Genomic DNA, 15,693 nt, shown 5'->3' on the forward strand with positions numbered 1-15,693 from the left:
CTCAGTTAATTATTGTTTAATTACCTTTACCCGTGGACCTCTTCGGTGGCGTAGTGGTAGCTTCGTCGCTTTGTAATCAAGGGATCAGGTGTTCGATACCCGATGGAGGCACACAGTGGTTGGGATCTCACTTTAGACTGTAGGTTCAGTTTGGATTAGCCTCTCTGTGCATAAAATGAACTTAACAAAATCGAAATACCTTTACATGTGAAGTTAATGCTCTAAAACTTCGTTAACCTGAATTATAAGTGTGGTTATGTAACTATTATATAGTGGCCTTCTTATACATTAATTGCCCTAATGATTAGCTCTGGAATTTGTTTCGTTTTTGGACTGAAAAAGTTAGGTAATTTTGTTTTTATCAAATTGTAGACACCCTGAATTATTTTTATGCATATTGTTATGAAAGTTCGATATTTGTCTTTTTTGTCTCGATTGTGAAGAGTCTGTCCGTACAATTAGTATTTGATTCACAATATCACATAATTAGTTATGCTTATAGTTGGATATATGTGTTACCATATTTATTTATTTATTTATTATTACCTTCAACAGAGGTATGTCCTCCAATGACGGAAGGCGTACATAATAATAATAATAATGAATAGTAATTACAAAATTACAGAATTACAATACAATTACAATTGGTACATGATGCAATCCAGTCACAAATTGTATTCATTACATACGTATAGACATACAGAACAGTTTATAATAAAAATAAAGAAAAAATAATCATGTGTGACGTGTGTTATTTTAAAAAAAGCATTAAATTCATACTCATATTTTACTGTATTGAATACATGTTTAATGCTCCAAAGTACTTTTATCTTGCCGCACTTTCAAGCTGTAATGCATATTGTGATGCATTTACACGTATTTGTGAATACATGAAGAATATATTTGCCAAAATGATATCCAATATGGCATCCAACTTCAAAATGTTGAATTGAATTTTGAAAACTTAATATCAAGGTGAAAAAGTTAAAATGTTCAATTCCAAAAAAAGAAACTAAAGCTTACTGAGAAAACTAACCTCAAATTTGAAATCACCCAAATTAGGTTAGAACAAGTGCTGGTATCAATGCAACAATGCAACAAATTCTATTAATCGGGTAACTTTTAAATGTAACATGAGCGAAGGAAAGATTGCTGCGAATTCTTCAGGTCAAGTAAGGGACTAGGTGGTACAAAAACTTAATATGCGAGAGATTCCATGATGATGTAAGAGGCCCTGAAGGCTGCTGTATTTTTACGTATTGAAAAAGTAAGAAAGATTGTTGACACGTTCACAACCTTACACATTCTCTACCCCTCCTCTTCCCCCATCTTTTTTACATGAAGGTTGCGGGTGATGGAAAGGAAGCCTGTTGTGTGACTAATGATTCAATAAACTGGCGCTCAAATTTGTTGCATTATAAATGAAAGCTGCAGGGTGTCCTTCCTTTCCTCATATTGGTTGTTCTAATTGAAATTACCAGCTGCCTTTGACCACACGCGTTTGATATACAGGAGTTAACCAATGAAATATTGCTTCCCGTGGGCCTTCAAACCGTGATACTTCTTTTTTTTCTTCTTTTCTTCCTCCTGTTTCTGCCTTGGGTCTATTCGAGAGTGGATAGGAGAGTTTCTTGCAAGGATTACCCCCGTCACAGGTGCGTGCAGCTGGGACCGCCGTTCAGGCTTTGTTGACGCTTTAAGCTGCGGACTAGTTTTTGTTCCGCTCTCTCGAGCGCTTGGATTTTGGTGTGGTAGGTGAGCTCAGATGCGGGATGGGCTGTATGGAAAAATCTGTGGAAGTTCTCCTGTCTTGGCGAGTGTGTGTGGTGCGCGCGCTCGCAACATTTTGCTCCGTGCCTCCTATCGAACCACGTTGGGAAACCTTTCTCGATGGTGCTCACTTTTTTTGTTCTATTGTTTGCTATTTTCGGACGCAGTCCCCTCTCTCATGGTCATTTGCTGCAAGGGTTGAACCCCCTCCCCCCATGTGTCGTGCCTCTAATGTTATTTTAAATATTCGCAACATTCTTATCGAGTGTGCCGATTTTAATTTCCCCAAGAGTTTTTTACCGACCTCCGTGGCAGAGTGGTTACCACAGCGAGGTCCCGGGTTCGAATCTCGGCATGGGTGTTCTTTGTGAGTGTCCCTTCATCATATCATTCACTCATCCTCATCTTCGCGATTAGCCAAAAGTGGCAGAAAGGCGAAGTAATATCAATCATTCAAACCCAACCATTCATGTTGGGAGATGACGATGACAATGTTTCAACAAACGTTTTAGCTTTTTGAGAAGAGCCAGCCTCTTAACACTGGTTTTGCGAAAGTTTTTAGCGTATGTCCAGTGCAGTCCCTTTATAATCTTGCACTCTTAACCTTTCTGAATGGGGGTCTTTACACCCCCGTTTTTAACTTCAAGGCTAAGGGTTTTAGGTACATAGTGGTTTGGATCCCACTTTAAACTGAAGGTCCAGTCCTGATTAACCTATTTGTGCATAAAGTAGACTTAGAATTAAAAGAAAAGACGTTTGATTAACATGCAAAGTTGAAGACATATATGAACATGTCAAATCAAAATGGAGTGGTTTGGTAAGTTATATAAAAGTTCCAAGAAAACCTGGAAAAACCAGGGAATTTGGTTTTACGAAATGAGTGGGAACCCTATATGAAACTTTGTGTATTACATAGATTGGACTCTTCTTATGGCTTTCGTGTATCAGAAAGTTACGCATACACGTGTAAGCATTCAAAAAATAATAATATTTGAAAGGTTACTCTCATCCGGGGTTTGAAATCTAATAGGGACAAATGAGTCATTAATTGTTAGATTTGCCAACTTATACTCTTCCTCCTGGCAGGATTACTATTCTGGCTACGTTACAAGAACAAAGACAAAACTGTGCACTGACGGTTAATCTGTGCAAGAACACGGACGTATTAAAAGCGTTGTTACCGGTGGTCAGAACCCATTGTACAATAATGTTGATATGCACTCCATCATTTGATTATGTTTCTCTGAAGCTGTATTTAACAACTTTTTTTTCTGGAGCCTAATCGTGAATTAAACCCAAGGCAATCAAGTTTAAATTGCAAAGAGCGGGCTGCTTTGGAAGTTTGAGGCTCGTAATTAAATTAGCAACGAATTAAAATGCAAATTAAATGTGGCCAGAATCATTATTATCAAGCTTGTGCACGGAAAACGTTCATTTGTCAAGATATCGTTGGGAGAAACAGTCTGTCATAAAAATGAAGCGACCAACGTGGTCTGGAACGGATAGTAGTAATTTCAAGCGTAACATGCTCAAGGTAATTTTATGCTGTATATTCTTCAGATGGACAGAAACAAATTACCGTCTCTACGAAGTACATTTTTCTCCAACTAGATATTATTAAAGGTATGAACAACTTCTGAATGACTATGGTACAGTGCGTTCGAAAAGTCCCCGCACTCGGAGAATTTTTTACTCATAATTGATTGAACTTGTCAAAGTAATGAATACATGCATTTGTTAACTATATCTTGAAATAGACAAAAAATAATTCGTAAACTGAATGTGAGTAATACTGCAATCTCTTAGGTCGGTAACACACTGACAAGACGGCAAACCACTTTCCGCGCGTTGATTTCATTTAATTTGATTTCCTTTATTTTGATTCGCTTTTGTGCCACTTTTGGCTAATTTGCGAAGATGGAGATGAGTGATGATTATGATGAAATTGGTGAATGGACAATCACAAGCATCCATACCTAGACCGGAATTCGAACCTGGGACCCCTGGCATCGTTGCGGGATGTGCTAACAACTCAGCCATGGGGCCCGGCTTTCAGCGCGTTGAAATACGCAGAAAGAATATTGAAGCTAAATCTGAAACAATCATCCATTACGGTTTTAGCTGGTTCCGAATCATCGGGAAATAGACTTCTCCATTTCTCCACACATCTTTCATATGAGATACTCAAAATATGCTTCCAACATAGCGATTCACTGTGTGTGCGCGTAAAGATAACGCCCACTGAGACACGAAGCAACGTGGCAACTGACGCATTTACTGCGTCTCATTGCGCGATAACCTGTAAGATAAGCTGCAGACTTCTGGCACGGAAATTCCGTGCTTTGGTTCCGCGATTTCCCTGTAGTGGGCGTTACACCATTTGATTTCAATAGAAGCAGACAAATGAAGTTCTGTTGCCGCATTTCGCCTCGTTTCTCCACGTCTCAGTGGGCTATGTGCTTAAAAGGTATTGTTGACAAACTGTGATTTTAAGTCTCACGCCGAGGACTACAACAGCGGCACTGCTCTGAACATAACATAAACTCGTTCTTGAAGGTCACACCATCCAGATGAATGCCCTAGTAGCTTCTTTTAAAGTATGAGTGCGGGGACTTTTCGAACGCAGTGTAGTACATGGTGCAGATATTTATGTCGCGTATTTGTAAAGCTAAATTAACAGTTACAGCGGGAACAAGTTAATGATAGTAATACATTGAAAGAACAGAGAACCCAGGCCTCATGTAATCCGAACTTTTTATGTACGTAAATTTGAACCCTCACACAAACTCTGTAGAAATACCCTTCGGCTTCCTTCGTGTGGTTTTCAGCAGAACTAGCTGCGAAACCGGGTTCTGGGTTCGAATCCTATTAAGGCATTTCATCAAGCTGTCATTCAATGTAATCTAAATTCTGAATCAGGTTTTGGTTCTGCAAATGACAAATATATTAAGACTTTATAGCCACGATTAACGTTGGGAGGTAAAGAAAACGCAAGGTAAACTATATTACTGTACAATGCCCTGAAAATATTCCAGAATTGCTTAATATTTATCACGGCCTTTTTTCTGAATCGTATGTATTGTATCGTATTTTTTTATTGTGAAAATTAGTAATTGTGGGAGATGACACCCTTTTCCATACCTGACGAAGAAAAAATCCACAATGGGGCAGGGATGCTCAACACTAAGGGAGAATTCACACAGAAGCGACAGGCAAAACGTGTCGCTTGAAGATTTCATCAATCGGTGTTAAACGTTGCTGCTGATTGGCTCGTTCCAAAGCGCCTGTCGCTTGTTTCTCCGGTGTGAAATCTCCCAAAGACAAAGAGAGATTAAGCTTTCAGTTTCATTCCCTGATTCGACGGTAAACAATTTGCCTCAATTAGATTCACCAGCGGTATTTGTATTATGTACACACACATATTTACGTACATACATGTATACGAAATCGCAGCATCAACTTGATTATCATATTGCGATCATAAGGACTCGCAACTTCAGCCTCGAATCTTGAAGTCTTTCCATAGAATATGCAGTAGCACGGGTGTATCTTCTAAGTGGCACCTGATAAATACACTGTTTATGCAGAGTTGGTCTCCATAGTTGAAATATCTGAAATTAGTGCAATTTTGTTCGTATTGCACTGAAAGCCCCCGAGCCTATTCTTGCTACTTGAAAAATACAGAAAGCTATGATACAGAGAAGATCTATTGCAAGTGGATAAACTGAAAACACTTTTTTTAAAAAAACCAAGCACAACTTTTAATTTCTTACACAGTCTGAACTTATTCTGATTTCAGGCTGCTGCTTGTTATTCACCCAAAATTAGCTTTGAAGACGTATGATTTAAAGACAGCATTGTCTGCTGCTGCGGTAAGCTATCATCCGACGAAACACAAACGTACACCTTCATGCGAAATTCGTATTTCTCACCTGCCTCTTCCAGGTGGGTAGTAGGCGAGCCCTCTGCTTGGCTTGAAGAAATCGGCGTCGACGCCTCGCCTTTGTCCTCCTCAGCGGGCAGGGGCAAGTGGTCTTCCAGTTCCTGAGGCACCGCGTCGTTGAAGCAACGTAACTGAAACTCGCACCTGAATCCCAGATTCCTCGCGTCTTCCCGACTCTTCCTCTGGAATACCTTCTTCTTGCGGCCGACTTCAAGGACCTCCTCTTTGCACTGGCGGGGACTTATTTGCTCCAGATCTTCCAGATGTTCCTTCAAGTCATCTTGGTCGTCTAGCTGCGTAAAGTGTAGGAACATGTTGTTCCACCGCACGGTGTTCCGTAGATATTGGCACAGCGACTTCAAATAGTAGTCGTTCGTGGTGTATCTCCGTTTCCGGAAATCGACAGGGGAACAGAAAGCGTCAATGCTCTTCATTTTGTATGTTCCCGCAAGATGGAAGGCTCGACGGTCGTACGTCAGAGTTAGGTCGTAGTCGGAAACCGACCAACAGTCTAGAATGTCGATGACTTTGGTGCCAAACGGAGTGACGTGCTCGAAACCAGATTCTAATTCGATTTCGAAGTAATTTATAAAATGTCCCGTCATGTGAATTTTTTTCTCTGCAATTTCGACCAGTGTTTTCCATTCTTTACGTTCCTTTTTATACTCCTTGCGAAGATTTACAACTTCATCCAGAATCTCCCCGGCGAAGAAACAGCAAATGTTCCGTCTCACGTACCTCCAGCAAACGGCTTTCAAAATCCTGAACTCGCATTGAAGAATTCGTATGCTGTTGCAAAATGGCAACAACTGAAGCTGTTCGTCGATGTCTTTCGGTGTTGTCATTTCATTTTTTGTCCAATTTATCAAGCGCCTTATTGTCACCTGCGATTGTTGAAATCCAGATTTGAGAATGCTGGAAGCAACATTATAAAACTGCCTGCAAACCTTGCGAACTGCTGACACGTCTCTGTATGTAGTACACCTGAGTATGTCTTCCAAAATTTCAGGTGGCAAACTGAATATATTCACTTTAGTTTGTTTCGGAGGTATTTGGCGATTCATAGCGCAGAATTTGGAATTTTCGTTTCAATTCAGAATGCCCAACGCATTTCTTAGTGTTGCTGGAGAATTTAAGACTTTCGATCCAACAATGCCGTTGATTAATTACTCCCACAACAACGTAGCAGAGCGCCGACCTTGGAGAAGTTACTTATATTGGAGTGTTGTACAAGTTGCCAGGTACTGATTCCTCAGCAACAGTTTGTATTCGAAGGAACAAAGTGATATTCCAAGATCAAGACTTATTATGGCGGGTTGTGTTATTTCGAAGTTTCGACAACTTTGTTGCCCTGCCTTCTAGTTCGTATTGTGGCCTTATCTCCTTGTCTTGGTTGCAATTTTTTATTTTTTTGTCTCTCCTATTCTTTTTCGCACGGCTGTCGTATTACTTGGATATGGGAAACTTGAAACATTGTATAGATATTTCTATTGCCACGTATTGCCTTAGGACCAGGTAATAGGAACAATATGTCTAATTTACTTTACTCCCAACAGGACGAGTTTTATGTAGTAAACTTTTAATTAATAGTAATTGAAATGTTTTGATTCGGTAGAATAGACGGTCACCCATTCAGGTGCTTTCCAGACATAACACTGCTTGATTTTCCTTTTCATTAGATTACATTAACAAACTGGCATATTAGATTTCTGCTTAGTATTTAGCTTGGACACTACCAAATTTAGACCTGTGGCACGAATTTGGGCCGGTAAGATTACATCATAGCTTCGATTATTTTATTTTCTCTTGAAAATGTCTAATTTTGACTTAAAATAATTCGGACTGGTTGGGTGTTTTGTTTGCGCACATTCCTCAGGCTCATGTAAGATACAATTCCAAAATACAGCGGATTTTCCAATTGTACTGCTCCTTAAATTGATGTTCTGCGCATCTATAATAAATATGGCAACATTATAAAAGATACAACTGAAACGTTCTCTTTAAAACCAGCTACCAGTCGAGGGTTCTCAATTATTGACACGGAAGCTATACCGTCATTTTCCCCGTCCATACATACTTTCGAGTCTGTACTCGTTTTGGTCTGTTAATAGCTCAAATAAATAAATGTGTAGTTCACCATACTGCAAGACACTATTATCGGATCATAAACTTTCAATTTGCTCATAATGATAGTGCACACAATAATTGTATGTGGTACAAGGGGTGATCTTGAAGATATTCAAATGTTTTTAGCTTTTTTAGAAGAGCGGACTTTTTACACTCTTTCTGAGGAAGTTTTTAGTCTATCCTTACCTATTTAATGTGTTGTGTACGCCCTGTGAAAGTCCCTTTACACCTTTGTACGTTTTAACCTTTCTCAAGGAGCTCTTTACACCTTTTTTAAAAAAAATTAAGATAAGGGTTTTTAGATAAAAAAAATTCTAGTACATTTTGAAGGGTGCAAAATGGCCATATGGCCACATCCAAAAATTTAAATTCATTCATTCATTCAAATGTCAACCTCTCTTTCATGTAGTGAAAGCTGATGAAGCTCTGGCGCCTGGACCCACAGCAGGATAATCCTCTGTGAGTCTTGTAGGTATTTTGTCCATATTCGTTTGTGATTATTCCCTTTCATTCATTACCATAATTGCAAACAAGGTAAACAAGGTAATATTGTATGTGAATGCTTATGTAGCATTCCCTCTTATTGATCTTCAAATAAACGATGAAAACTGGTTAGCGGATTGATTACACTGGTCTGCATGAAAATCGGCCCTGGCACTATTCCTGTTGATTCTTATGTAAAATGACCTCCTGAATCCGAATATGGCCCCCATTTTTCCCCATCACCCACCGTTTTCGGGGGGAGCCCCCGACCTATTTTTTATCAGTTTTCTATAATTTGGAGGGATGAAAAGGATTATTTCAGCCTTTACATTTCTTCTGAGGGGCTAGAGAGGTGAAAAGTTCTAAAACATGAACATTTGTAGCAAGGAGTTAGATTTGGGGGGGGGGATTTGCCCCCTTAAATTGTAAAAAAAAAATCATTAAAAATTATCGATTTTTCCAGTTTTGTCGCAATTTTTTCAGTTATTTTATACATATTCTAACTTCCAGCCCCACTCGTCCTCCCCCAAACATCCCCAAATAATAAAAATATATAGCAACAATAATAATATATAGCAACAATAATAAAATATATAGCAACAATAATAAAAATATATATAGCAACAGTTCAGAAGATTCACTGTACCATGCTGGCGCTCTCAATACTTCGTGCGCCCCCCCCCCCCATTTTCCCCCATCACCCGCCGTTTTCGGGGGAGCCCCCTTATTTTTATCACTTTTTGATTTTGATTTGGAGGGGTGGAAAGAATATTTCAGCTGTAAAGAATAATAAATAAAAGGTAAAATAATAAATCTAGAGAATAATAAATAAATATGATAAGTACCTTTATTTGGTGCTTCTTTTCCTTTTGTACCCTGAGGTAGAAGTTTCTCGTACCAAAAACCAGCAGTACTCTGCTAACATGCTCGCGTTCCACTTCCCTGAAAATCTCCTCTCGAACTTATTGATGTCTTGATGGAACCGTTCCCCATGTTCATCTGAAACTGCTCCTAAATTTTCGGGGAAGAAGTCCAGGTGTGTGTGAAGGAAATGCACTTTTGCATGTTACACCCCATGGCCTTGTATGCTGACAGCAATTCCTCGACATGAGCGACATAATCATCACTTTTGTTATTACCCAAAAAGTTGTCACACACGTTTTTCAATGCAAGCCAAGCTCGTTTTTATTCCGGTGTTCAATAAACGTCGAATCTTGGAAAAGTTGTCTTATCTGGAGGCCCACGAAAACTCCTTCCTTGATTTTAGCCTCACTGAAACGAGGAAATTTTGTTTTCAAAAATTAAAATGCATCACCTGTCTTGTCCATTGCTTTTACAAACTGTTTGATCAATCCGAGTTTGATGTGCAAAGGCGGCAAGTAAATATTTTCCATCGGGACCAGAGGATCGTGAGTGACATTTTTCTGACCGCGAGTAAAACTTTCTGGCAGAGGCCAGTTGCGTACGATGTAATGTTTGTCTCGGGCTCGGCTATCCCATTCGCATAGGAAGCAGCAGTATTTTGTGAAGCCTGATTGCAGGCCCGTGAGTAGAGCAACAACTTTTAAGTCAGCGCAAAGTTTCCAATTATAATCATAACTGATTCTATCAAGGATTCGGCTGATGTTTTCGTACGTCTCCTTCATATCCACAGAGTATGCAACCGGGACTGACGGTAACTCATTCCCATTGGCCAACGGGACAACTTTCAAGCTTGTCTTTGATGAGTCTATAAACAGTCTCCATTTGCCTGGGTCTTATGCCATCTTCAGTTCTATCATCAATGCATTTGAATTAGGGCAGAACACTAAGCCTTCATCTTCCGCAAAAAGTAATTTCAGGGTTGACTGCCTGGTCCTGTAAGAAGAGATTTTTACGCCCTTTTCTAAGAGATTCCACTGCTGAAGTCGAGATCCAAGAAGTTGAGATTTACTCTTAGGTAACTCCAAATCCCTGACGAGATCATTCAATTCCGACTGAGTAACGAGGTGAGGTTGTCGATGAGCTGAATAAGCAGAACACTCTTCATCATCTGTGGGCGTATCATTTGATGGCCCAGGCTGTGGCTCAAAGTCTTTCAAATCCATTTCTGGCTCTAGAGTATAGGTTTTTGGGGGCACTGGGATTGGCAAAGATTCGTTGTGAGTAACTGGTCTTAGAGCTGAAGGGATATTAGGATACTGAATTGTATGCTTACTTTTGCTAGATAACCCGACGATGGAACCATGGGCACAGAAAATGGCATTGATTTACGGGTACCTTTGAGCCGACTTTCCCCGTCCCTCCGTCTCCTCTTCATTCGGGGTCCTACTCCTGAGCGTTCACCTATACTGAGGGAAGATAAGGATTACAGTGTAGGACTATAGTGACAAGAGCAATGCAAGTTTAAACTTGTCAAAGCATGAAAATTCCTATGCAAACCTGTTCCCGAGCGCCAGCATGGTACAGTGAATCTTCCGAACTGTTGCTATATTTTTTTATTATTTATGCTATATATTTTTAATATGGTTGCTATATATTTTTATTATTGTTGCTATATATTGTTGCTATATATTTTTATTGTTTGGGGGAGGATGAGTGGGGCTGGAAGCTAGAATATGTAGAAAATAAGTGAAAAAATTGCGAAAAAACTGGAAAAATCGATCATTTTTAATGATTTTTTCACAATTTAAGGGGGCAAATCTCCCCCAAATCTACCTCCTTGCTACAAATGTTCATGTTTTAGAACTTTTCACCTCTCTGGCCCCTCAGAAGAAATGTAAAGGCTAAAATAATCCTGTTCATCTCTCCAAATTATCGAAAAGTGATAAAAATAGGTGGGGGCTCCCCCCAAAAACGGTGGGTGATGGGGGAAAACGGGGGTCATATTCGGATTCAGGAGATCATTTTACATAAGAATCAGCAGGAATCGTGTCTTTGTAAGCCCCTTCATCAATTGCATCATTCATCTTCGCGATTAGCCAAAAGAGGCAAAAAACCGAAGCAAAATAATCAAATCAAAAGGAATCTGGTAAACTACTTCTCTCTACGTTTACCTCGCATTATACAACTTTTTAATAACTTCAAGCAAAAGGTTACCCTTTTTAAAAAAATGATTTTCCTGTTAGTGTGTATTGGGAAGAACGAATGTTTTTGTTACCGAATCCAAGACAAGCATGTGCGATTTCTTCATTATAGACTTTCTAGAGGTTGAATATGTTTATTTGTACGATTTTACTTTACCCTTTGAATGGTTATTCTCTCATTTTGCGCCGTTGTTTCTCACTTTCGGTCGGCTTTTTTTTGTAGCACCTCGTTTATTCACCGATGAAGTCATTATTTTAATAATCTCCACTGGTTACGGATGCTGCCGGGTGCAAAGCAATGGACGCAGTCAACTCATAGCAGCGTTACTAAATGAAAAAGTTGCCAGGCCCGGAGGAACGTGGCAAGCTTCTTTTTCTCCGCTGTTTTACGTCCGCAGTGTTGCCAATGCAGATAATGATGTACAAAACCAATTCATTTTATTAGCCTTTTTTAAAAAGCGGTCGTGTTAATACTAATAGAGGTTAACGCTGCATTGTGAAGGTAATGCTTTTTTTGAGAGGTTTGAAGTGCCATTATTTATTATTAATAATAAAAATACAGAGTTGGTTCTAAATCCTTTCTCACTTATACTTTAATTTTATTTATCAGTTCTCTATCAAACTCAAAACACCCTACGTTGAATAATAGTAATAAAAATCGTATTCATTAAAGCAGGCGAGTTACGGCCTCTTGGCCACCCTTGCAACCAACCCTTGTATTTAAGAAAGTGACAACGGAAAGAAAAAGGAATACATGAAGAATGATAATACCTTAGAAATTACAGAGTTAATCGAAAGTAAAAATATTACTAATAGTGACATTATGATAAAGTGTAATATGAAGTAGTAGGTCGAGGTTATAAAGAGAAAAGTTATTAAAAATTCCCTGTATCACTTATGCGATGTTTTGTTGTTTAGTATATGATTTTCAAGATTAGTGAACAACTTCAAAAATTGATGTAAAAATATAAGACTTACAGTGAGGTAATTTAGTTTCCCCGCTTTAGTAAAGAAAGAATGTGAGAAACCTAGCCCTCCTTTTTCTCGGTTGGTTACAAGTAAATTTCGAATGTTTGATTAATTTCCTAAAATTCTGGAAAACCTGTCTTTCTGCCAAAAATCTCCAGTGTAAAATTCAGAATAATTCCAATAATTCCCCATGGTGTACTTCGGACTGTGTAGGTAGATTCGGCCAGAATGTAAAACAGTAAGCCACAAATTCATTTCGACGTCTTCTCCCAGTGTGAAATACACTGAGATTTGTGAATATATGTATTTGGAAAACTTAACGAGTCTGGACTAATTTACATTTTTTTTCTTCAATGTCTGTTGGAAGAATACATTTCCACAATTAGAAATTTCAGTGAAATACAATGTACTTGTAGCCAAATGTGCTCTTGCTGCAACATTATATTTTGTTCCTGTTGTCATTTCTCGCCAGTTTCAATGTCAGCTCGTTTGGTAACGTGTCGTTTCGTAAAGATTCGATTGAACTATACATAAATGCTTATAAAAATATGAATTTTCAGTTAATTAAAAAACTGACTGTCCCAGAGTCGAACCATGACATGGGTGTGAGTGCTTTTTTGTTAATGTTCCTTAAATAGTTTCATTTAATTATCATTCATCATCGTCACCATTAGTCAAAATTGACAGAAGTGCAACGTAAAATCGGAAAATACAAATTCTAAAAATTCACAAGAATGAGTATAGATCTTTTCTAGTGTTACGGCGGCCGGTCCTCATGCTGGCAAGGGAAGCGAGGAGCGGGAACTACGCAGCAGTCCGACCAGACAACAGCGGTGGCGCCGAGAGTTACGACGCGGCGAGAGGAAGTATTACGTGAACCTCGTTGTACAGGCTGCTTCGTTTCTTATCATGCTGGATTGGTCGCTTCCCTTGCGAGCATGAGGATCGGCCGCCGTAAGAGTAGAACAGGCCGTTAGCTGTAAATGTATCGCACTTGCACACTATTAAAAAAGAATGGTTCGATTCCCTACCTAAAGACACATTTCGGCAGATTTGTTCACGCGTAAGACTACACACATTTCCATTTCTGAACAGCTTTGTCCAAACAGTACTTGCAAACTACCTTGGAAAAATGTTGTTAATTGAGACTGTTTTTTTTCTCTCCAGAAATATAGTTTCGCCAGAACTTCCCAGCTAATAAGCAAACTTACGAAGAGAAGCAACGATAGCAATTAACTTTAAGAAGTTTCCGAATGATAAATATACACACATGTAGGGGAATATTGATTCCTGCGGTTTGCAACACTTATTTTCGGTGTAGCGCGGTAGTCGTGGCATATCGCGGTCAATTAAGATTACTTTTTCTAGTTTTCTTTTTTCCGAAGACTCCTAGCAGTACACGAAACAAGGCTTTATAGCCTAGGCATTCCTGTATATACCGCCTGGAAATGCCGCCGTCGGTTGAATTTTGCACGGACGTTCCCTTGTCAAACTTTAATGTCCTGCAGCTTTGAAAAGTGGAGCTGATGCTAACGAAGCATAACACTCTTGATAGCAAACAGGATTAATGTTTTTAATTAGTCACAGTTATCATTTGTTTGAGTGGTTTGTGAATTCCAAAGAGGAAAAACCTGATTCACTCTCCTTAAATGTAAAGCTAGGGGCAGCCTTGAATTTACAGTGCCCAAAGGAGGCGTGATTGAAGAGTGGAGTTTATTTAGTTTATGGCGTTCCATGGTTTTAGCAGGTGCGATAGGTAATATGTATACATTGCCACCGGATTAACAAAGCCAGGGTTCGAGGTTGTATCGTCTAAGAATTATGGCTCGGTATTTGTACGATTTTTCAAAATGCAAAGTGTTAGGTTGTGTCTGTGATAGTTTCTCCTTTGCATTAAAAGAACAACGGTTGTTAAAAATAAATCACTCCGAAAACATTTGGATGTTTCTAATGTGAACTGGATAATAACTTGGATAAGATGGAGAGTGTAAGGGGAGGGGGTAAGACACCATCGAGAAGGATAACGTAAAACCCCAAGCAATTAGAAAATTCAAGAATAACATGAATTACATTTTACTTTACTTCATGAAGCAATAACCTTTCTGGTTTGATTGTGTCAAAGAATTGGTTTATATGTAGGTTGTGTGCAGTGACGGATTAAGGTGGGTGCTATTGATGCTGCAGCATTAGGCCCATTCCTGAAATAGGCCCAGGTGAAACCAGACGAGAATTTTCCGAAAGCTGAACAGTTTTCTTTTGCTATATTAACCTGAAAATAAATCTAAAAAGAAATTTGCAGCCCCAATTTCGGACGCTTAGATACAGCGTTACTTATTATACAGTTACTATTATTTTTTGCGCTGTGACGTAACTATAATGTCGTTGTGTTTATTGTTCACCGAAGATTTCAAGTTAATGCTATCAATTTTAGCATCAGGCCCAATTTCATCTTACACCGGTGCTGGTTGTGTGTGTGTGTCTCAGAGAGAGAGAGAGAGAGTCAAGGATGAATCAAGCATTACTTTCTTCCACTTTGTAGCTAATCGCGACGATAAGGATGAATGGTGATAGGATGAATTGACGAAAGAACAATCACAAGCACACATGGACAGGACGCAACACGAACCTCACTGTAGATTATATTGACTGTAGCTGCAGACACCAGAGCCTCGGTAGTCTGCAAGAATGCAGTCCAGGGTGTACTACATGTTGACGTTTTGGGTGTCTTGAGTGATGTTCACTCCTTACACTCCAAAAGGTAATATGGAAGATAATATGGAGATATGAACACTCTTGTACGAGAACTGTCAACAAGGTAGCATGTAGAATAACAGCAAGTAAAATTTAGCGCTGTGCTGTGAATGCGTGTCTCCACATATCCTCGATCACAGTACAGATGAATGCGGTGATAAGAAGGACGCGACTTGAAACATATCAAGAGAATGCTTCTACTAGTGTATCAGTACTGGTACTGTAACTGAACACAATTTTGGGAACATTTTCGTCTGCAAATTACGAGGCATTAAGAATCATAAGCCAAAAGATACTCAATATATAGCATTACAAAGACGAGACACAATGTATTTCACATGCGTGTGTGTGTATGTGAACTAAATTAATCCACGACTGTGAGATACGAAATAAATTCTCAACACTCTGTATTAATAGTCGATCAGTCGGTACGGCTAACTGCCAAGAGAAACAGGAGTCAATGGGCGGAAGCTTGTTGCAGATGTAACAGTCAGACTAGACTATAAAACTGTTCTCGTGGTTAATTATGATCTCGGATAACAAGCTGGAAGGGAGCACAGCTTCAAGGCTTTAGCCGTTACCACC

At 39.2% G+C, this 15,693-nt stretch overlaps 2 protein-coding genes across 4 annotated transcripts in view; one reads left to right on the forward strand and one right to left on the reverse strand.

Annotated features, from left to right (window-relative positions):
* LOC145998801 (ubiquitin carboxyl-terminal hydrolase 48-like) overlaps positions 1-15,693 on the forward strand; it is a 319,266-nt gene that overhangs the window by 225,588 nt on the left and 77,985 nt on the right. The window lies entirely within an intron of this gene.
* LOC145998484 (uncharacterized) lies at positions 5,511-6,850 on the reverse strand. The gene has a single exon (XM_083134900.1). It carries the CDS (start codon positions 6,775-6,777, stop codon positions 5,581-5,583), a length of 1,197 nt encoding a protein of 398 aa, XP_082991026.1. The 5' UTR covers positions 6,778-6,850; the 3' UTR covers positions 5,511-5,580.

This window comes from Lepisma saccharinum, chromosome 14, assembly GCF_977018435.1.
Source record: "Lepisma saccharinum chromosome 14, izLepSacc3.1, whole genome shotgun sequence".
In the NCBI taxonomy this organism is placed as follows: Eukaryota; Metazoa; Arthropoda; class Insecta; order Zygentoma; family Lepismatidae; genus Lepisma; species Lepisma saccharinum.